Source organism: Linepithema humile, chromosome 1 (genome assembly GCF_040581485.1).
Source record: "Linepithema humile isolate Giens D197 chromosome 1, Lhum_UNIL_v1.0, whole genome shotgun sequence".
NCBI lineage: Eukaryota > Metazoa > Arthropoda > Insecta > Hymenoptera > Formicidae > Linepithema > Linepithema humile.
In genome coordinates this window covers 34,592,057-34,615,583 of record NC_090128.1, presented here as the reverse complement: position 1 = coordinate 34,615,583, position 23,527 = coordinate 34,592,057, and the positions used below count along the sequence as shown (strand labels likewise).

Here is a 23,527-nt window from a genome sequence, read left to right as displayed (position 1 = left end):
TTTAACAATTTTAATATTTTTGAAAACGTGCAAAATCAATAATTTTATCATTAATAATAATGTATGCAAGTTCTAAGAATAATAAAACATCGCAACACAAGGTTCTAACTATAGTCATGCATTATCGCGAACAATCTATGCAAGCGCGCGAGAAATACACAATTCGATTTCGCAATACTACGAGCATCACGATCTGCTCCGTTCGCCGGTGCGTTAATTAGATGCAGCCGCGAAATTGCAGACGAGGAAAGAAGAGGAGAGAGATTCGCTCGGATCTCTGAGCGAGCACGAGCTTCTTTAAGCGTGCAAGCGTCGCGAGTAGGAGAAGAAGACGTAGAGACGAAGAGAAGAAGAACCAGCAGACGAGAGGAGGAAGCAGAAGAGGCGATCATAATGCCGACTCTGCGCTGTATAAGACAATGATACAGTTACACGATGCTCTCAGTTGTGAGCGAATCGTAAGAGGCACGACACAGAAGCCTGTACGCGAAAGTATAATGAACCGCGGCAAGGACGACACGCTAATTACGCCCAGCCTATTAATTAAAAGAGCGAACGCTCGTTAATACCGCCGGAAGGAGTCGTCAGAAGACCGTTCGCCGATCAGCGCGAACCTTTATTTTACCGCGGAGTATCGATCCGTATCAATCGAGGTAGTGATCGAGTGAAGACGAATCTCTCTTATGCGGTGATAAAAAAAATCTTAAAAATTTTGTCTTAAAACAAAAGATTTTTTCCTGCGAACTATTTCTGTGTACGCATCGCGCTTTTTACGATTTTACTCAAAATATTCAAAATACTTAAGACGTTACTGGAAAATTGTTGACGATTATCCTCACAATTGCGGTGATCGCTAATCGTGTGCGCGTATCTTTCGAACGGACATTTATTCAGGGACGTTTCGTGTGAATGAACCGTGATTCATAGATCGCGGATAGAATAGAACGCCAGATAACGGCTAGAAAGTAATAACTAAAGCGTTCACATGTGTATTAAATAAGAGTGGCGAATAAATCACGTTAATTGAGACATAAATATATTTCATATCAACTTGTTATCAGGAATAAATTAGGCGCTCATATTATAAAAAGAAGAATAATGAGAACAATTTTTATCAAAACAGGGAAAACAGGGAATGGTGCACATCATGTGAAGTGAAGTGTTCTTAGAGCAGAAAGAATCTATCAACAACAATGGAGAGAAGGTTTCTCGTTTTCATCATCTGTTTCCTGCAATCCTACCAAGTATCGCACTCGATCGGTCTCACAATTGATAATCAGCTTGTAATTATTGCGGATGGTAAGCGAGATTGGTTGACCGGGACACAAAATATCGAGTATCATTAAATGTAATCACAATGCAGATTGCTACACGAGAGTGGCCATCGGATCCAAATTGCCGGACATGGACATCTTTTCAAGCGTCGCGGTTGTTAGCATTTCGGAATGCGAGGACGAGTGTTCGAAGAGAAGAAATTCTTGTAACGCGTTTGCTTTCGGGTACGCAACGCGACGCATAAGTGCAACAGAGAATTCTAATCGCAATAATAAAATAATGATTTTTAAGAAATATATGAATGAAATATAAAAATATTGTCTTGCATTGATGTAGGATCAGCGTCAAAGGTAACGGAACATGTGCGTTCAGTGCGAAAATGCCGAAACCCCAAGAACTACTATCCCATGCCGATTACGATGTCTACGTAAGAAGCCAACGTGCGCCGCATTGCGAGCCAGATCGTCTTTACGAGATGGGAAGTGACAGCATCGAACAGCAGAAAAAAAACGAGACGAAACCGATCACGAGATTCGGAAGCGGCCTTTTGAACCCGACAATGCCAAGCATCCCGTCATCTCCAAGGTACGATTATCCGATTATTAATTTCAAACAGAGAACAATCCCGCTATTAGCATTTCCATTGTTTGCTCTTATCTCAACCGTGAGATAGATATTTCTGACGGAAACAAGGGAATGCTTATATTTTACGCGAGAGATATGCATATTAATGTAAATACAGAAAAGAAGCTTCAATATAACCTTCATTGGTAGATATATCTTGTAACATCACCGTGGACTGTCAAAATATCAAAATATAATATTTATATTCCAAGAAAAAATTCTTTAAAATAAATTATTCAATATCAAATATTTCAATTTAACTTCGAATTTTGTTTGTTTTTATTTATTTTATATGAGAAATAGTTTAATTAAATCAATTGTGACGACAATCATACACAAATTTTTGCATGCACTCACATTTGAAGGACCATAGAAAACACGATGTCTGGCATCGCCAACAAACGTCCGCACCAGGAAAAACCTTCCTTCGATGAAAAGCGTCGGATAACCGATATCCTTAAAAATAGAGATTCGACGCCATCCGCTAATCCTTTTGAAATCGACAACGCAAAAGTTACAAATGACTACAACGATCTGTCAATATACTCAGACCAAAAATCAATTTTCGATCAAAGAATACATTTAAATCCAAATTACGATCATTCAAATTTTGATGTATCATCCTTCAGAAATCCTTTTGCCAATATCAATCTACATTTTGGATCAAACTTAGACAGCGACGTTCATTCGTATAAAGCTCTTACCATTCATAACGGGCCCTTCGAAATTTTTTCGAGACCTGTTTTCATCCACGATGGAATCTCGAAGAACAAATCTCCTACAAATTTCTGGACCGACCACTCAACGTATCGAAACATAATCGCAAGTCATTTTACTCAACATCAAAATCAAGGATATCTCAATAATGTATACAAAAGTCAAGGAATTATCACAAAGCCGAAGCAGAATGAGTTAATCACAGGAAATTATGATCTCAGCAAAGTGTATCGTCCGATCAGCAATTCTTATGATTTCGACATAAATGGGAAAAAAAGTGCGAACGAAGGATTCAAGGATATTTCCAAAATGTGGAGTCCAGAAGTGTTGACTGGATTTCGCGATTTTGGTGCAAGGATTACCGAAAAATCGACATGTGAGTATTAATTCAATTTCGCTTTCAATTAATTACGTATCACTTTCTACTGACATTTTTTCCTGCGTTCTTTCGGAAAATACTAAATTCAAATTAATTTGCGTGCGTAAGCTCTCGGTGCAATTCGAACACCTCAAGAAACGGAAACACAAATCTCCGTCGTTAACGAGGCGTACACGAAAGACCGGAGACACAAATCTTCGACCAATTGTCGCTGTGGCTATTTCGCGTATGATGCGTATGTGAGGCGCAACCTCAATTTTTCTATGCAGCAATCACACGCGGTTGCATTATGTTGCGCTGTGTTCCACAAGTTAATTATCACTCTCTTACGTAAAACGACATTGTTCCGTTACATTAATTTGCTCTTCAAACATAAAATCATATACTTAAAGTTTTCACACCTTAAATCATAAATATAACAGCGCATAGCATAGTCTCAAATTATTGCCGGATATCTTTCTTTAATTTTTACATGACGCTTTACGAGTATTCTATACATATATTTTCACCAAGTTAATGATATTCTATCGCGAAATTTTTTTGAAATTAGAATCCAGAGACAATGCTTAGAAATTCTGTTACAATAGCAATGTTCTAGATCGTTAATTCGTTATGCTGCTCTGTCAACTGACCGTCGCAATCAGCTGCCAGTGTTTATCGAGCCGCGTTCATCTACGAATCGCCGATTGACAAATAGCAACGGCATTGACATGGATTTTAAACCGTATGCGAATTAGCTCGCTGCATCCGTTGACTTCCGGCGTTAGCCGCTCTTATCGCGTAACTTTCGCGCATTTTTCTAACTACAGCGTAACGGCGATAGAATAACACGATACTATTTTCCAATTCTTAAATAATAAAACAATGGAAATACAGTGCATTTTTATTGAAATGCCAGTAAAAATAAAAACATGTCTAACATTTGGGAACTAGCATTTCTCTTGTGCGAGGTTTATCGTCCGAGCGACGACCGGCCAAAGGAAACTCGATGAATTTTCGCGATTGTGCCATTGCGGAATGAGAATGACAAGTTGCACAAGAGAAAAAAAATAAATGTCGAGACACTACAGGACGCTCGACTTCCGGTTCGCGTGATCTACGAACATAAGACGCTTTTACTTTCGACAGCTAGATTCTTATTCCTGCCAGCGCTTCAAATTAATTGCGTGCAACCTGTCTGCTTCTTTGATCAGGAATTGTTGCAATCGATTGGACGCGGCGATTGCGACATAATTTATAAAATTTACCTCCGAGGAAGTTTGCGTGCCTTTCGAAAGATCTTAAAGTTCGATACAACAGTCGCGTGAAGATCACGTAATCGAATTTGACTGACTCGAATCGCGGAAGGGTGATTTTTACTAAAGTTATGACGCGACATTAAGAGCTAGGCTGGCTGAAATAATTGAGGTAATTGTGACCCTGACGAATCACGAAGGACGTGCGACGGTATATCCCTTCTAAAGTGATGTCACTCTTTGTTATTCCTTAGCACAAAAGTTTTAACGACGGAAAAATGCAAATGCATGGTTCCGGCAGTTGATTTCTGGGTAAAGATCTTACGAATAAATAATAATCTTCTATGTATCTTGGCTAAAAAACGTAGAAGATGTATATATTCGAAAAAACAATAACAAAGTTATTAAATTATTTGAATGAAGAATAATAGCCAGGCTATGTCCGTAAACAAAATAAATATTCATGAAATTAAAAAAAAAAAACAATAAAAATCTAAATAAGAATCAAGAAATTATAAAAACACGTACATGCGTCTTCTGAAAAATCGTATCTCAATTAAAGATTTACATCCTGCAATTACTTAAAACGTTGAGTGACTCGCGGATCAATTTGACATAATTGTACAAAGTACCGAATGACGGTACTCGGCAAAAGAATAAAACGCTTGCGTGTCCGTGAGCAAAGGAAAATAATAGTAAGTGGAATCATTAATGATCATGTAACGCTGAAACCCCTCCCCCGACGTGTGAGCAGTTCCTCCCACTATTCTCGCGGAAACGTTCACTTTTCTATAAAACGATGCGAGCCTGTAATTTCTCTGTTACTTTTTGCGCGATTTTCAGTTTGCGCCATTTTTCGCGCAAACGTGCCAAAGTACGTACCGGAGCGGCATAACTCGAACGTGAAAATTTTCTCAAGTGATATAAAAATGGCTATATTTCGCTGCGATTCGTGGTATATCGCGAGAATAAATCGCGGCTCGAAGGAAAATTCGAAGCGCTGAAGTCGCCTCGTGCGTACGTACGTTTGCGTCGCTTCTCTCGCGATTTCGTGTTGGGTGATATATGCATTTCGGTAAACCAATTCATCAGTCGAACGTGGGAATCATGTTACGCCGACGATGGTTGTGGATTTTTGTGTTGGTTGTAATTACCCGGCGAGCCACTTCGGACTCGATCATTATAGTGGAGGATGAGTGCTCGCGTAAGTCTCGTGCGAAAAAAAAAAAAGATAGAAAGAGAGTTGTGTCAGTAGAAAGTGCATCCAAATTTTCTTTTCCAGCATGCTACAGAAGATTGCTATCCGGCAAGAAGAGTCTAGAATTGCATGTAAGACGCGTCATCGAGTGCGAAAGGCTCGATGACTGCCATCGCGCTTGCGATTATGAGAAGTTCTTCGTTTGCGAAGGTTTTAATTACAGGTAATTAGAAATCTTCCATTTTTTTTATATAAAAATTGGCAAAAGTATTTAAAAGATTAATATTGTGCACTAGTAATTTCCCCGATACACTCGCCAATTCTGGTTGCTTGTAATATGTAATTAGAATTTTAATGAATTTTGTATAAGATAGCCGAAAGCAATCTGCTTAACAGTTAACAACCGATTATTCACGCTTCAAGTCTTTCAATGACTTTAAACGCATTTCTATACACGTGCGTATATATCTTGGATACTTAATATCAAATGTACACGCAATACATACGTCTGCATGACCCATACGGTTGCATCACGGACAATTTGATCGTACCGCAATCTGTGACACGCTTTTCTGTTGAGGAACTATCATGCACACGCGTCGGAAAAGTTGCACAAACTGTTTTCCAACATCCAATTAACATACTCTAAGAAAATCGCTATAAAAATAATAAATAATTCCCTAATTATTGAGCTTAAGATCAATGATAAATCTGCTTGTTACTGACTGATTACGATTTTGTACAAAAAGACGCATTGGACATGGAACGCGAGGCACGTGTGAGTTAACGTCAATACCATTTTCTCGTATGGATCTCCATCGAGACTTTATATCGGATCCTCAATGCGACTATTACGAGAAAGATCCGAATTGCGCGGCAAATGCACCCGGAACACGACCATACTGGTGGAACCAGCAATCTAGACCTAGTCAGCCTTACGGTCCCCCTTACTCAACTGATGAAAGATTAGATACAAGGTATAAAAAAATTTGTTGATTATCTCGATATTTTTCATTTTCTATGAAAATTTATTCAAACTACTTTAATTTCTAAAAAACTAATAAATTTATTTTTATGAGAAAACACTATTTAAATAAAGACAAAGAATATTTGTTTATATTTGAGAAACAATTCAACAATTTGCCTATATTTATCTAATTATTCAAGCGTAAACCGTGCTTTTTTTTCTTCATCTTTCAAGTAAAATAAAAATTTGAATTCTAATCTATACAAATTTTCCACAAGACCCTACCCTCCAGATCGACCCTTAAACGAAGTACCGCGACCCTTGGATTACGATCGGCGACCCCTGAAAGAAATTCCGCGCCCCTTCGACTTTGATCGACGTCCTTCAAACGAGATTCCGCGGCCCTTGGATTACGGTCATAGACCCGCGGATCACGATCGACGACCACCAACGATTTACGGGCATCCTCATCACGGACAGTACGATACGTTTGATCGCAGGGGTCATCCAAATAATCAAGATTCATTTCGGGATGAATATCCGGCGACGAGACCGGGAGAACGATATGACTATAGCATTCGATTTCCACCTAGACGACCCGCTGACGATGACTTTTATAACATAAATCGGCCGTGGACGCGATATCCGAGTAGAAGAATCGATCATGGATCTGCTCACGATATAGGTAATATTTTGCATATTTAGATATATAAAAAAAGCCAATATTTTCTTTAAAAAACAAACTGTCGTATTATATTTTTTATATGTGTTCGTTATATTGTAACGCAGGTACAAATGAAATTGGCTCGTATTTGCCGGACCATAGAAAGGATCCAACTCGCGACTGGAGTTCTTACGGCACTATGTACGGCAACTCTTACGGCTATGATACGAATTACGTGAACAAATTCGATGTACCAAAGTACTATCCGAAATCCCAACCACCTAAACCACCGCATTCTTACGAGAGCGACCATTTTTACGGTGAATTTTATAATTACGGCGGCGCTTTCGGATATGGTGACAGTTACATACCGGCCGATCAGGATCTCATTTACGGTGCAAGTGGAAAAATTGAGGAATGCTCAGTTAGAGCCGGCGCAGGATTTAGACTCAGCCGAAGAGTCGTTCGGAGAACTTATCTGACACCGAATCTGGATCATTGCGAAAGCTTATGCATTAATGAGAAGAGTTATGTCTGCATGAGTTTCAGTTATAGGTATAGTTTAATATATGATTTAATATCGATCTAATATTTTACATTAATTAATATAATATTAATTAATCCGATATATAAATTGAACAGATATAATGTAGCACCCACGGATCCTACAGACAACTGTCTTCTCAGCGATATTTCGTACAAAGATCTGAATTTTTACATCGACCTCGAACCTGATCGCGATTATGATATTTATGCCATAGTTGCCAACTCAAGAACATGCGGCACGAGAAAAGAATCGAGTTCACATCTTCCGGATGGTATATTATTTGATTGAAATAATTTTATCTTTGATTCATTTTAATACAATCGCAGTTTAATCAAAAGAATTTTCAATGTATTATTTATCCGTCCCTCAAAATTTTTCTTAAAAAGCAAAGAAGACCAACTTTCAACAAATAACGCAATTTATTGTCCCGAGCGTTGCACTAGTGCCCCGATTGCGTACCGTATATTATGCGTTCCGCTTTGTGTTTCCGGTAACAACTAAAATCGACAGACAACTACGAGTAGTCTGTCTCTTTCTCTCTTTTTTCAATTTTATTCAATAGAATTCGCGAGAGTCACGAGAAGTTTTTTTATAAAACTTTTCTAGAGTGTTTTTGGAGAGTTAGAAGCGGATTTGGAATGCCGATGGACGTCGTTAGAAAATCGATAATAGTTGACAATCTAGGAGAGTGTCAGGCAGAATGCACGATAACGCAAGAGTTTATGTGTAGAAGTTTTACGTTCAAGTAAGTGTTGTATTATTCAAATAATAATTTTGCATTGTGGAAAGCAATAATATGTATAAAATTAAATATTAAGTTAAACAGATTGCCAGTAAAATAGTAAAATGTTATCCTATATATCGTGAATATTTCAGATACGGATTAGAAAAAGGCCACTCGGCAGATACTCAAACTAATTGTTACCTAAGCGATTGGCCGTCGCAAGATATTAATCCTACTCATATGCCAGACATGGATGGCGCAGAGTTATACGAAAGAGGCAGTTTCGGCAGAGGATGCGAACCTTACACCGTACCGTTTTTCAACATGGGGCGATTTAGTGACAAGCAACCTTCGCAAGGAGACGAAGGTAGAAATGCAAAAAATATGAATTTATACATTTAGTAGGGGAAGGTGGGGTAAGACGGACCCCCTAAGCGAAAATGGCTATATTTTTTATATTAATGACAAAAAATAACTGAAATTTAGCATGAAGAAACTGTAGAATGTTTATTATAAGATTATAATGTTAAATTTTCAAAATTTGCAAAAGTTTGAATTATATTATTAAGATTTTTAAAAACTTAACTTTTGTCCGTTTTACCCCATGGGTGGGGTAAAATGGACCATCCCATGGGGTAAAACGAACCAAGCCGAGATAATATGGATCAAGAAATAATTTAACTGATTAACTCAAAATCAAAACTATATATTATTTATTAAATATTTTTGAATAAGAATAGAAATTAATTTAACATTAATCATTTTATTATACACACAAATCTTTAAAATAATTATAATCTTTATAATTTTTAACGTTTATATTAAATATAACATTAAATATAACATTTTAAAATAAAGCATGTAAATAAAATAAATAATTATTATAAAATCTGTTTTTATTTGGAGACATTATTTTCAATAAATTTCAAGTTTCTTCTACTTTTAACAGTGCGTTTTTTATTTTTCATAGCTTTTTCCAGTAAAAAAAAATAAAATATAAAATATTTCTCAAATCAGAGCAAATATATAAGCAGAAAACTATAAGTAGAAAGTATAAGTAGAAAATATAAGTAGAACAAATATATAAATTGGTCCGTTTTACCCCATTTAAATTGGTCCATTTTACCCCACATAACAACATTAATATTATTTTATTTTTATTTACCTGTATCAAAATTATTTTTTAAATGTAACTGATGAAATATTACTTCTAAATAACCAGAAATATGAAACTTGTAAAAAAATTTAAAAATTTTAAGTTTTGCAATTTTAGTCACTTAAAATGTAATACTAAGAAATTAGATCACGAGATCTATTTGCAAGAATTTGACGTTTCTTTATAAATAACTTACGATAGTCTTATGATATAATGCCGTAATTTTTAAACAGTTAAAAAGCATCAAAAAGGAAATTAATTTTATGTTTATCCAGCAGATAGAGGTACGTACTAATAAGATCTAGCAAATGGACCATTTTACCCCGCGGTCCGTCTTACCCCACCTTCCCCTACATAAAATATTTAATATTTGTTATAAAAGTAATTGTAATCAATTTTTATTAACAAATACTTTAGGAGTATGCTACTCCGGATATAATAAGCCGTGCAAATTAACACCATATGCCGTGCTCCTGGCAACATATGTAAATTCCGAACAGGATTGTCGACAAAAATGTTCGAAAATGAGAGAAACTGATTCAATTCCTTGCATGGCTTTCAGTTATAAGTAAGTATGCGCTGAGAAATCTCTTTTCTTAAATAATATTTTGAATTTGACAAATTAATAACAAAAATATATATATAATATATTTTGTCATTAATATATTTTACAAATTAAAATTAAATTCAATTCAATCACGATTAAATAAAATTAATAATATAGTGATACTTTCATAATAACAAAAAATTTTAAATATAAATAATATTTAAATTTTGAGTTTATTGATGCATAACTTTCTTCGGTTTCCAGGCTCACTACGCATGGCACAGAAGAAAACTGTTTACTGAGTGACGTACCTATAAGAGACTTACGACCGGGTCTAGATTATATCCATGATAACGATCACGTTCTTTACGCGTGGAAAGATCTCGATCCTTATTGTGTAGTTACCGGCTATTCTGTCGATGACGATCACGTATTTGGCGGACCGAGTCCATTGAGACCGTTACTTCCGGGCCCTTTGCGACCAAATTTCAGCTCAGGAGGGGGGGCTGGTTATCCGAGCACAAGACCCGATAATAATTATCCAGACGCTATTCCAAGACCTTTCTTTACAAAACCAAACGGTAATCATTACGGCATGAGACCGACGTACGATCCCGATAGGCCTGATCCTGTCAGACCGTATCGTCCCGGCGGAGGAAACGGCGGTCACGATGACAAATTTGGATACGGTAATCGACCGTCTGGATTTGGTTACGGAATTGGACCTTTTTACCGTAAATAAATCTTACAATAATAAATCTTATCTCATACAAAATATAAGAAATCTAATCATTTTCTTTCGAATTAGCGGATGAACACTCGACTTTCCGCTATTATACGGTGAACGGTTACCCGTGCAGAAGAGGTACAAAATGCGAGAAAAATAAAATTGCTGGATTTTGGACCTGCGAGACTGAAGGAAGTGAATACGGCAGCTGGGACTATTGTTGCGCGCCGACTCAACATTGCGGCTACTCACAAGGATATAATTATCAATGGTAAATTTTTGCAAATAACATAAATCGCGGCATATCATTTTTTCATCTGTTAGACTTTATACCTTTTGCACTTCTTTTTTAATCTACAATCTTTGCTTTGCTTTCTCGATCGACATATATTAAAAGCGACAAAAAATGATGTATTTTACTTTTTTTCATTACTCAATGTTACTCAATGATTCTCTACAGTTAGTATGCATAATTGAGTAGCATTAATCGCTTCAAGTTATAAATGATAACAATCTTGAAACACTCACCGATCCCGATGCGTCTCTCGCGCTTCCGGCAGCATCCCATACTTTCTTCTGTTCCTGTAAACAAAAGAAAGCAATATTAATAATAAATCAATCACAGGTGCTACGTGGGATCGTCAGAGGACCAGTGGCGACCATGCAGCGAGAAGTACTTCCCCTATCTTCCGAGTTCGCGACCGATGCGGCCTAAGATCGCTGGCGATGATCGCCACGATCGTCCTGATCGTCCGCATGACCGTCCTGATCGTCCGCATGACCGTCCTGATCGTCCACATGACCGTCCTGATTCCGGTGACTACGGCAGACACTGGCCGATCACGTATCTGCATCGAGGACCGCCACCGAACTGTACGGACTCGGTCGCATCCGCCGATAACAGCGGGAATCGTCGTTCGAACGAGACGATTCCGAGCACGAGCGAGATACCGAATAGCACCACAATTAAGAGTGATATGAGTACTACGATTGCGAACGCAGCGTACCGGCAGCGGCTGCGAACGCGCACAGCGGTCATCAAAAACTCACACAATGATCGTCGCACGATTTTCTCGCGGAAGATCGACAACCAGGACGTAATTAAGGACACGCGAAATCGCGAAAATCAGACGAGTCGCGAACGTGTCGCGAAGATCGAACGAGTTTCGAAACCGGCGAGCGGTGCGCCGCACAGTGACAACGCGCAATCCGAAGGTGCACAAAGTAACGATAGCGACGAGATGATCAGAGTGCCTCTGATCACGCCAAATAATTCACTGCCAGTGACAGGAGCTTAGATGTCCGTGGCGATCTCGAATATTTTATGCCCGCCATGGTCCCGCCATTAGAAAAGCAAGATGTCTCAATTATGGACATTTGAACGTTATTTGAAATTTGAAAATCAAATGAGATTAGTCGAAAGACATTTCAGAATGAAATATAATGTTAATTATATAATCATTTAAGACATGTAGAATTTGTATCTCGTAATCGAATTAATGTAATTGCGTATGTGTCTATTGTCACAATTATGTACATATTTAAGTAATGAACAAATTATTGTACTCATCAGCTAACTTATTACAATTTGCTCCATCCGCTGCAGATTTTAAGACTGCTGCGCATCAACTCTATTCAAAAATAAATGTCGGAATTCTGTTTAATTAATTTGTGTAAAAATCACGGATTAACGTCGCGAATTTGCCACGCCACTGTAAACGCGAAATAAAATGTACTATATCGCAACGTATTCATATAATTGTTGCTAATATTATTCACGCACTCAAGCAACAAGCAAGATAACTTTCTTGACGACCGTTATGCAGACACAACAACCACTACGTTTTCTTCGATTCAATTACAACGAGTTAAATTTTCAATATTCTATATTTAACAAGAATAGAAATTATTTTTGCTTGTTTATTAGAACCTGTATGTATGTTCACTGAATTATATTGATTCGGAGCAGCTCACTAGAACCGAGTCCATAGAACAGCGCGATAACTATGATTGATAAATTGACGTTAATCGCGCGAACATGTATCATACATGACATGTTCCGGGAATTGTTTATTTTAATCGATATTTCCGACAAAAACTCCCGCTTATTATGTATTTTTAATGGATAAAATACGCAATTCATTGTAGAGTGTTCACATTCTGTATTTCAAATCGACGCGCCGTAAAGCTGTCTAGGTTGCATAAAAAGACTGTACAGGAAGATGCGCGTATAAAGTTTCGACGCGAGATATAATGCGGTTAAAAGCGGACGCGATTACATGATGGCCATTCAGTTTTAGCTTTGACTGTGCTATAACGGTGTCAATAACTATGAAGTTGTACTTCTATCGCATCCAAGTGTTTGCATTTTGCATTTTGGTATTTCTCTTAGGCATCTTTGAACAAGCAGTACTCGCCGCTACCATCGACGATACAAATTTCGTGAATATAACTGCTAAGTTATTCGGAAATCAAAAGCTTTGCATAAGAAAAAATAGCATATTTTCAAAATTAATTGTTCATTGAAAAAAATTGCACTATTACCATAAAAAATTTTAGATGATATTTATGAGAAGATTTATAATATATATGTGTGACGAGTGTGTTTAAAGTTATTTGACATTATTATTCTTAACATTTATAAACTTTTAAACAAAATCTTTAATAGTTCTTTTTATTATTTTTGTACAACTCAAAAATCTCAAAACAAATACTTATCTTATATGTTATTTATTTCAATCGATTCGATAATATGAATTCATAGCGTTAATGTTTTTTTATGTATAATATTACGTAACCAGAGAGAAGACTGAGAGTGGACATGCCCGCATTTTTCGTGTTTCTGTGGGCTAGCGCCTCTATGTGCACAAAACGTGCACATTGAACTACGTAGCCAATGTCCACGAATCTCGTAGGTAACGTCCACGATCTTTTGGGTCTCTTCCGTGCTACGTCCACGACTTTTTGGTTCCGATATGTGCTATATCTACAAAGTGTCGGTAATGCATACTTGTAAAACATGATTATGTATATCAATCAGATTTGAAATATAAATACACACGTATTGTAAATACATGTATTGTAGCATTTATTTTTGCATTTACAGTTTATTTAGCAAAAGATCAGTTATTTTCAATAACCTGTGTAATTTGAAAATGTACATTTAAATTATTTTAATAAATTACTTCTATAATTATGTGTGTGTGTGTGTGTGTGTGTGTGTGTGCGCGCGCGCGCGTGCGCGTGTGTAAATAAAATGTTGCATTTTTGTCAATATTTAAAAAGATGATAAACTCTTATAGATATCTCATACAGTAATGACAAATAACTTATTTTGAATAGTAAAAGCCAGGGTTGGGCGTTTACACGTAAACTATAATAGATGCAAAAACAAGCATACTTTTATTATATATTTTGGGTATGCGCTAAAGTGATTGAGGCTATTATCAACTCGATCGGCCCAGGCATTATTGAGTTCCGATAATCTCGGCTCTCTAGAGAGTCCAGCGCTGGACTCTTTGGGCTCGCGTAAAGATACACGTTTGGTTTCGCGCTGCGCGTGAACTTGGCGCGAGACCTACCGTGTCTCTTGATTAAAGGTCAAGTATTAAGCAGCTGCATTTAAAAATTGTCATTTGTCATCGTACGCACTGTGTGCTACGATGAATAATCGTGCAAGAAGATATGTGTATTTAGGTCAGCATTAGAAATAATAAACAGTGAAACGGAAATTGCACATTGCATACTTTTTGTAGAAATAGAGAAAATTATGAGGCGACTTCAGAGGTGACCACAGTGTTTTATACGTATGTTCTTGCTTTTCTCAGTAAATTCCGGATGTTCCTTCATCATCACACAACCCATATTTGAATAAAAAAAGCTGCGCTTGGCATTGTGAGGATTCACATTGATATCGCAATACTTGTGATGCATATGATAGTTTTTTGCCCATTTGCATATAGTATTCTGTAATAAAATTCAAAAAGATTGTAAGTAAGATTGTAAAGTTCTATCTATACTTTCAAATTATACATTATATATAATGCAAGCAGAGTTGTTCAAATTATTGACAAAATTGATTGAGAAATTCAAATTACCTGTGCACACGCGCTGAAGCATACCAACAGCAAAATTCTCAATGGTAACTTTGGATCATAGCATTTATGAGTCTAAAGTCGAGTTGCGCCAGTAGACACGTCAAAATTGGATATAATGAACATACCAATTACTTAACAATATATAAAAATATATTTCTTAAATATTCTATAAACATCTATAGGTAACAATAATGTAGAGATCTAACAATAAGAAGTAGAACTTAAAAAAGTTTTAACATTTTCAAAAGATTTTCAATAATTGTAACAATAATTATTTTTCGTAAGAAATTATCTTTCAATTATTTCGTAACTTTGATACGCGTTGAACGTACGTAAATTTGTTAAAAATGTTTTATACTTTGTTGTTGGTATTTATTGATGTTTTATTTATTAATAAAATAAAAAATATACAAGTTAAGTAAGTAGTGAAGGAAATATTACAGCTTTTTATTATAAAAAATAAAACAAATTCAATTTGTTACAGTAGTTAGTGTCAACGATAATTTTCAGTGTTCTATGTAATTTAAATATCGATGAATATCGCTAACATTGTGTGAAATACTTACAATAAATTATAAATCAATTTGACAATTACAAAAATTTACAAAGAAGTTGCCGTGATTTATAAGTCCGTTTTCAATAGTTTATAATTTGTGACAGAATTTAAGATAATATTTTATTTATAATTTTGTATTTCATGCGTATAATATAGAAAAAACTAAAAAAATCGGAATAGATATACAACATATTAATGATATTTGAATTGTGTTTTTGACTAAATTCTGATTGTTCAAACATTTTTTATTATTATATATAACAGATTTTTATCTCGAACTTTGTTGTGAATTGTAGATCGCCTCAAACGGGTTTAATAATATCTCATCCGTACTATCATTGATATCTTTCACTGCGCGAGAAGAAACTACTCTGTTGGTGAAGCACTAATCAATTACTTTAATTTTATGCTAAAGATAATATTTTAAAGAGGTCATATTAGAATTACCTAGTAAGTGTCCTAAAAATCTTGAAGATTTCTTGAATTTCTATGTACATACTAAAATTTTTGTGACGGGTACACTTACTCCACAATGTAGTCATAAGATTTTTCATGTAGTTGAAAGTTAGTAAGCCATAAATACCAATGGTGCGCAACACAACTTGCAGAACAATGTATCATATTAAATCCGTTTCCAAATCGGAAAGAGCTGATTTTATCTTTTCGAATTTTTTATCGGTAGCGTCATTATCAGTGTCAACGATTTTTACTGGATTCATATCGTTGTTTAGTTCTTTCTCGATATTTACCTTTGTGCTGGTATTGCATGCAGCCACTGACGTATTGGCATCCATTTTATTGACAAATGTCAGGAAATTATTCTGAAAAAGAAATCAAATTACATGATTATAGCACTTACATTTGAAGTACGACAAAATGGAACGCGATATTACACAAATCAATCTCATATTTTTTTTAAATAGAAAGGAAGAAAGGCGTTGCATATTCTATTTGCAACAGCTTTTCCGATGGTATCTAGCAGTTTTAAATTTACGCAACTATGAATCTTATATATTATGGATATTCTTTAACAGAGAAATAAAGACAAATTGTATGAAGAAAGGTTGAGAAAATCAAGTACAAAAAATTATTATTGTTTAATTTACGTTTATTTAATACTGTTATGTTATTTAATATAATTATGTTAATTTAATATTGTTAATTTATTATTAGACTTAGAATGTTGACAAAAGAAAATTTCCGAATTCGACAATTTCGTCATTATTATTAAATAATTAATAAGTGGATAAAAAAAGAAATATATATATATATATATATATAATATAATTATATATGTACATTGGCAATATCAAGAAATAAAATTATAATAATTAGGAAAATTGATTTCAAAAATTGCCTTAAAAAAGTGTTGTTTTGGCACATTATACTTCTGGCCTAAAACTTTGATCATCATCAATGACGACAATGAATTTAATAAGTCATATAATTCATATTTATTACGTTTTGTACATCTCGTGGATAAACCAAAAATAACAAGCATAAAAACAATTTTGGAAGAGTTCTCTTATAACAAAAGATTTATTTCAGAAATTATTTTTATTATGCGTCAAAACATGTGGTAGAACAGTTAAAGTTACTAACTTTTTATCAGAGCCTTATCTCCTAATTATAAACCTATTGCCGCCCCTCTAACTTAAATGCCTTCTCCTCCTATCGCCCTCATTTCCTACTACATTACCCTCCCACTCCTTATTTTTCCTCTCTTCTTCAATTCCCCATTGCTTCTGATGTACATTTATAGTGCTGATATTAACAATCTGACTCTTAAGCCTTTCGTTCTCTTCTATTTCTTTTTTAACAAATTGAACGATTAAACGAACGATTATTATAGACATTAGGAAAGACAGGTATGTACAACTTATATAATTCTTTATTTTGCGAAAAAAATCGCGGCAAATTCGTACAATTCGAAATTTGATAGAAAATATTATTATATTGTGTTATTATTATTTATTTCAAATATCTATTAGTATCTATAATGATACCAAAGATGTTGCTGTTTATCAAAATCAGTATGAATTTATTGGATGTAACTGCTCTACACTTGAGATTATACTTAAATTACACTTGAATATGTAATCTATATTAATATGTAATCTATTTGAATATGTAATCTATATTAATATGTAATCTATTTGAATATGTAATCTATATTAATATGTAATCTATTTGAATATGTAATCTCTCAAATTTTTGCATCGTCTATACATAATATGTACATATCGGTAATTAATAATATCAAGATCAGACATCTGTAAAAATTTATAAAAATGTATAGAATTTGCAATACATAAAAAAACGCAATTTTCGTGATTCGAAGTTACGATTAATTCAAAGCAACCGTTAACATTTCCGTGTATGACCTAAAGTATTTTATCACTAGGAAAATGGCAACCGATATCTTCAGCATAGAACCCAAGATGTGCACAGAAAATAATTTTCAAAGAAAGAAACCTTTAACAATTGCAAAAATGACGGAAAATGAAAATGGCATACAAAATGAAAATAAAATCCATACAAAGGTTAAAAAATGGTTTAATTTTAAGACAGAGTTGAAGTGGATGAATATCGCATTTCTTTTCCTCTTACATGGTGGTTTCCTGTATGCGTTGTTTAATTTTAATTGGCTTGAAAATTGGAAGACAAGCATTTGGTGTAAGTATATTCTTTGGAAGATGATTAACTTTGATTTTTCTTCTAGAAAAACTTTAAATAAGCAAAAAACCAGTTTACTAATAGATTAATCATTTTTATACCTCTTTTTACACATACATGGATATTTTAAATATGATGGTTACAATTATATCGCACATTTTTTTAAAACATTGATATTATCTTTAGCAATTATTGGTTTGGAAATTAAGCAATGAAATACATATACATATATATGCAAAATTATAGGGAGCTAGCGATAATAGCTTGACGATATTGAAGACTTCCCTGATGGAAATATTTTTCTGAAAATTTAACGAAATTTTGTTGAAATGTATTTGAAAATTTCTCTCAGTATGACCCTATTAATTAATTTCATAAATATTTCAGCTATTTTTTATTACAAAGTAACAATTTTTAGTTTAATTCAGTAAATTTCATAATGATAATTATTTTAAAACTCTTTTATTACTTTTCAGCAGTATATTTTAACTTTCCTTATATTTTATAGTATTACATTAAATTTTCATACAGAAAATTATGATTTATTTTGAAATATATATTCAGTAATTTTTCAAAAACTTTCATTTTACTTTTCATTGATTTCATAATATTTTCAGCAAAATATTTCCATCAGGGTTCTGTTTCTACTGTACAATTTTTATTTTATAACAGACATCACGCTGAAAAATAGTTTGTTTTTTGTACTGATTATGAGAATATTTTATTACTTTAAGATATCAAAGTTAATAACTTGATTTTACTAAATCAAAAGATTTTAATGATAATGCAATTTGTTTTCTTTTTAAACATCTGGTTTTACATAATTTATTCTAATTCTAATGTAATTTATCTTTGTAGCGTAACTTATAACGGTACTATAGGATAGATTTATCGTATGAAATGTACATAATATTGTATTATAATTAATGACATATAATCTTATAATGGTATTTATGTACCTTGATTTTTCTCACTTCAAGTCTACGTCGTGGGTACATTACAAGCAATCGGTGTAAACGGCGGTATTCATCGTTTTTGGACTCACCGAGCTTATAAAGCGAAATGGCAGCTCAGAGTTATATTACTTATTTTCTATTGCATAGCTGGCATGGTAGATAAATGTTTAAATAATTATTTTTTGCATCACGAGAAAGAAGCGTTTTGCTTCACAATGATTCCCTTTTAGAACAATCCATTTGAGTGGGTGCGAGATCATCGAGTACACCATAAGTACACAGACACAGACGCAGATCCACACAATAGCAATCGAGGATTCTTTTTCTCTCATGTCGGCTGGCTGATGATGAAAAAACATCCAGAGGTGATACAAAAAGGTAGTCAGATTGATATGAGTGATGTAATGGCGGATCCCATTTTCATATTCGGTTGCAAGTAAGTCCGCATCAAAGAGTTGCTAAATATTCTTCTCTTTGAAATACATTTTTACTTGAAAAGTATCCGAGTCGAAATTTTTAGCCTAGATTAAACCTACAAGTTTTGTTGAATTTGGAGAACCAATGTAAGCTTTAATTCATATATATAGATATAACATTACATTGGCTATTGCCCTCCTTTGATACTAAAAATTATTACTTATTGCCGTTTTTTCCATGTGGAAGCTCAAAAGAGTACCTACTGAGAACCTCTAAAAAGGCTCCAGGTTCTATAAATATGTATTTCTAGAAAATAAATATTCAAAATTACTTAATAATCTATTATCTCATATACACTACTTGCATTTAATGTATGGATCTTGATTTCAATAAACAATATATTAATTATTATAATTTGCTTAACTGTAAATAGACTACTATAAGCAAATATTATATAAATAATATTCACTTATCTCTTACATATCTATCTGCAGTTAAGTAAATTACATAATTAATGTATTGCGTTTATTGAAATTAAGATATGCATTAAATACAAGTAAATGTGGTAATAGAATATTAAATAATTTCGAATTATAGGTCAAATATGTAATAAAATATTAAATAAAATTTTGAATTTTAATTGTTTTTTGTTTATTCGAATAAATTTTTAGTTATTTATAATACTAAATATAATCGTTTTCGTGTTTCGAGTCCCACTCACAGCCGTGGACACATGTCACATTTCTTTTACATAGTCGTTGACGAACCGTTCAAGTTAGACGGTCCGTGGCTTCACACGTACCTATATAATTTTACTAACCACAAATATACACGTTTTATTAGAGGATGCGTTTCCTTAGTCAAAATATTACCAACGCTTCTCTAATTATGTACTAAACTTTATAATTTTTGTATTACACTGAAGATGGCCACGTACCTTGGCCGAAACGTCTGTATAAATTTATAATAAAAAAAGAATTTTTGAGCAAATCGATCCAGCTCTTGCTCTATTGGCTTTATATATTAAAACGATTTTTAATTTAATTAAGGAAGAGCAATAACTTAATTTTATTTGTATTTTTACTAAATATAATACTGAGTGGCACTTAATTTTTTTAAATATTTTTTACTATTTATTTGTTATTATTTATTTTATATTATAACATTTATTATATTAATCTGAAATAATAGAAATTGAACTCAATTATAGATTAAATATTAATATTTTTATTGCTAGAAATTTCGATAAGATTTGGAGATTCAAAAGAGGTAGGAGTTGTAAGAACGAAAGTAGGAATTGTATATTTAACATCAATAAAAATAAGGGTTTTCTAGGACAACAAGATTAAAGAAAGGCCAAAAGAAGACATAACACTTTCAAGATAGAACTTGTAGGTCAAGGAACATTATTAGAGGCACAAATAACCATGTATGAGGTTTATAGTAGGTTTTAAATTTTGACTCGGGTAGTACGAGTGAGAATAAAATTTATAAACACTTGTTTATTCTCCTCCAAATTTTTATAATTGCTATGTCTTTCAATAGAGCTTTTGTGGGACTTGATGTGTAGCGTTTAATTTATTCTTTCTTGTAGATATTTCTTGATATTAAACATTGTTTTCGCTTTCTTGCTACCGATTTTAATACCCGTATACGCATGGAACGAGATCTGGTCCAGGGCCGTTATGTCACAGATTCTTCGTTACGTACTCAGTTTGAATTTCGCGTGGAGCGTTAATAGTGCAGCTCACATGTTCGGTTCGAAGCCATACAATACGTAAGTATACAGCTATGTTTGACTAATGCAGAATAAATTTTTCTATAACTCATAGATTATGATTGCTAATCGATTATTTTCACATCAAATATGCAGTGATCGATTTTAAAGATTGTAAAAATTTTTTTTTTACGTATTTAAAAAATGCAATGCTACAAATACTTATAGAATTCTCGCTATTCTTTTGCATGCAACAAAGTAATTTTGTCTCGTATTTTATTTGAACGATAGAGAAATCAACCCGTCGGAGAATAGACTCGTGGCGTTTATAGCATATGGCGAGGGTTGGCACAATTATCATCACGTGTTCCCATGGGACTACAAGGCGGCTGAATTAGGAGATTATAAATTGAATATAGTCACGATGTACATTGACCTATTCGCGAAGATCGGCTGGGCATACGATCTCAAGCAACCATCAGCGGAACTCGTGAAAACTGTCCTTAGGAAAAAAGGAGACGGAAGTCATTGGAGTATTGTATCGGAAGCGAACAATAAAACTGAGCAATGAGGATTAATAATTTGTAAGGCTTATACAGCGCCGCACGCACCCGCGGCGCGGAGTGATACACGATCCACTGCGTAGATCGATGAGAGGGAGAATATAGCGACAGCATAATAATAAAGAACACATTGCGAGAAGCATGGTTTTCCTTTCTTTCCCCTGCCCCGACGAAATTCTTACCCATTTTTCAAGCTAATTAAAATTAAACAACACATACAGGAAACCACCATGTAAAAGAAAAAAAATGCGATATTCATCCACTTCAACTATGTCTTAAAATTAAACCATTTTTTAACCTTTGTATGGATTTTATTTTCATTTTGTATGCCATTTTCATTTTCTGTCATTTTTGCAATTGCTTCTGTCACTCGTCGATTTTGTAAACGTCGCACGATCGTTTTCACTTGCGCCCGTCACATCGCATGGGACCGTTTTTTTCTCGAGAAGAGAGAGTTCACTGATAATCGACCGACATAACATCCTTGGCATATCGCCACCACGTCGGTTCGCCAATTGTTAAACGTATCCATGACTACTAAAGTTTGTTAAATTATTAACTAATTTATGTAACAGACGTTCAGAAAAAAATAAAATAAAAAATAAGATCCATTGGCTTGTATCTAAAATATTTTATTATTTGTAGAAAACATGAAAAGCATAACTCGTTATAACTTTTGTTACTTTAGAATTTGTGAAAACAAAAAAATGTATATTGTACATAATCATATATTCACACATACATGTGCATAAACAGGGTGTCACAGTTAAATTGATTTACTTCAAACTATTACTAATAATGTTTTAAACACAAGTTGAATGATTTTGATTGGAACATAACAATTTTTTATAATAAAAAATTTTATACATGTTTATGTATTCAAGATGTTTTGGAGAAATGTATCGTACATATAATTAGCAAGAAGTATGATTTGATTAGAAACGCTTGTAATGCATAAATCGCGAGTAAGCAGTATTTAATCGACAACTCGCTCAGACGCTAGTGTTAAATAAGCGAATAAATATAATAACGATTTATAAAAAAACACGATTTATAAAAAAAATATAGTTTCTAAATATTTCAAGAATCTTCTATATATAGTACTTTACAATTAGAAGAGAAAAATTGCTTTCCGTTAAAGCTATTCTGCAAGTATAAGTGAGTACAATATAAATTATTGTGATAAATTGTCATTAGATATTTATTTCACTGTAAGCAAAATACTCGCTGTACATTGAGATAATATCCGTTATCTTTAAGAAGTAACATGATCGTAATAAAGTAAACTAATTTGTAGATATTTTGATACGAAAGGTAGAAATGACTTAAATGTTACTAAAACGCAATCAAAGCTTTATTAAACACAATAATAGCACAAATGCAAAAAGCAGCAACTAAAAATTTTACGTAAAAAAACGGATTTTTTTTTCTCAAATTGCTTAGAATATCTATTATTTATTTATATTTTACTTACAACGTGTAATTATGTCATTTATAATTTTTATTGATAGATTATTAAAACATTAAAAGATTAAAATTTTCTATAAAAGTGAAAGATATTGAGTTGCTGCTTTTTTAAATTGTATCATAGATACTATCACATAATACTTCAGCAAATATTTTGGAAAAAATATTTATCATCTTGTGTTTTAACAGCCATTTTATTAAAATCGGCATCAAAATTATAACATTAAATCATAATAACTGAATCAAAAGATGTATATGACAATACACTTAAATCACAAAATAATAAATGCAATTAATTTAACAAAACAGAGATATAGT

At 33.6% G+C, this 23,527-nt stretch overlaps 2 protein-coding genes and 1 long non-coding RNA gene across 4 annotated transcripts in view; 2 read left to right on the top strand and 1 right to left on the bottom strand.

Moving 5' to 3' along the window:
* The window catches only part of LOC105670963 (uncharacterized), a 143,099-nt gene extending 131,687 nt beyond the window's left edge, over nt 1-11,412 (bottom strand). For both annotated transcript variants that reach the window (XR_001100528.2, XR_001100527.2), the window contains exon 1: nt 11,289-11,412. This is a non-coding gene — a long non-coding RNA (uncharacterized lncRNA). The remainder of the gene's footprint in view (nt 1-11,288) is intronic.
* On the top strand, nt 408-13,835 carry LOC105670957 (uncharacterized). Its single transcript, XM_012364728.2, has 16 exons — nt 408-653; nt 1,124-1,299; nt 1,364-1,499; nt 1,612-1,860; nt 2,265-2,992; nt 5,513-5,651; nt 6,178-6,405; nt 6,674-7,080; nt 7,185-7,614; nt 7,702-7,877; nt 8,213-8,351; nt 8,483-8,697; nt 9,904-10,054; nt 10,298-10,767; nt 10,842-11,031; nt 11,386-13,835. The coding sequence occupies exons 2-16, from the start codon at nt 1,194-1,196 to the stop codon at nt 12,056-12,058; spliced, it is 4,437 nt and encodes a 1,478-aa protein (XP_012220151.1). The 5' UTR covers nt 408-653; nt 1,124-1,193; the 3' UTR covers nt 12,059-13,835.
* Nucleotides 13,836-17,144: 3,309 nt separating this feature from the next.
* LOC136998902 (acyl-CoA Delta-9 desaturase-like) lies at nt 17,145-21,881 on the top strand. The gene is made up of 6 exons (XM_067352281.1): nt 17,145-17,281; nt 17,818-18,089; nt 19,070-19,200; nt 19,276-19,481; nt 21,057-21,239; nt 21,471-21,881. Exons 2-6 carry the CDS (start codon nt 17,822-17,824, stop codon nt 21,748-21,750), a joined length of 1,068 nt encoding a protein of 355 aa, XP_067208382.1. The 5' UTR covers nt 17,145-17,281; nt 17,818-17,821; the 3' UTR covers nt 21,751-21,881.
* Nucleotides 21,882-23,527: the final 1,646 nt, after the last annotated feature.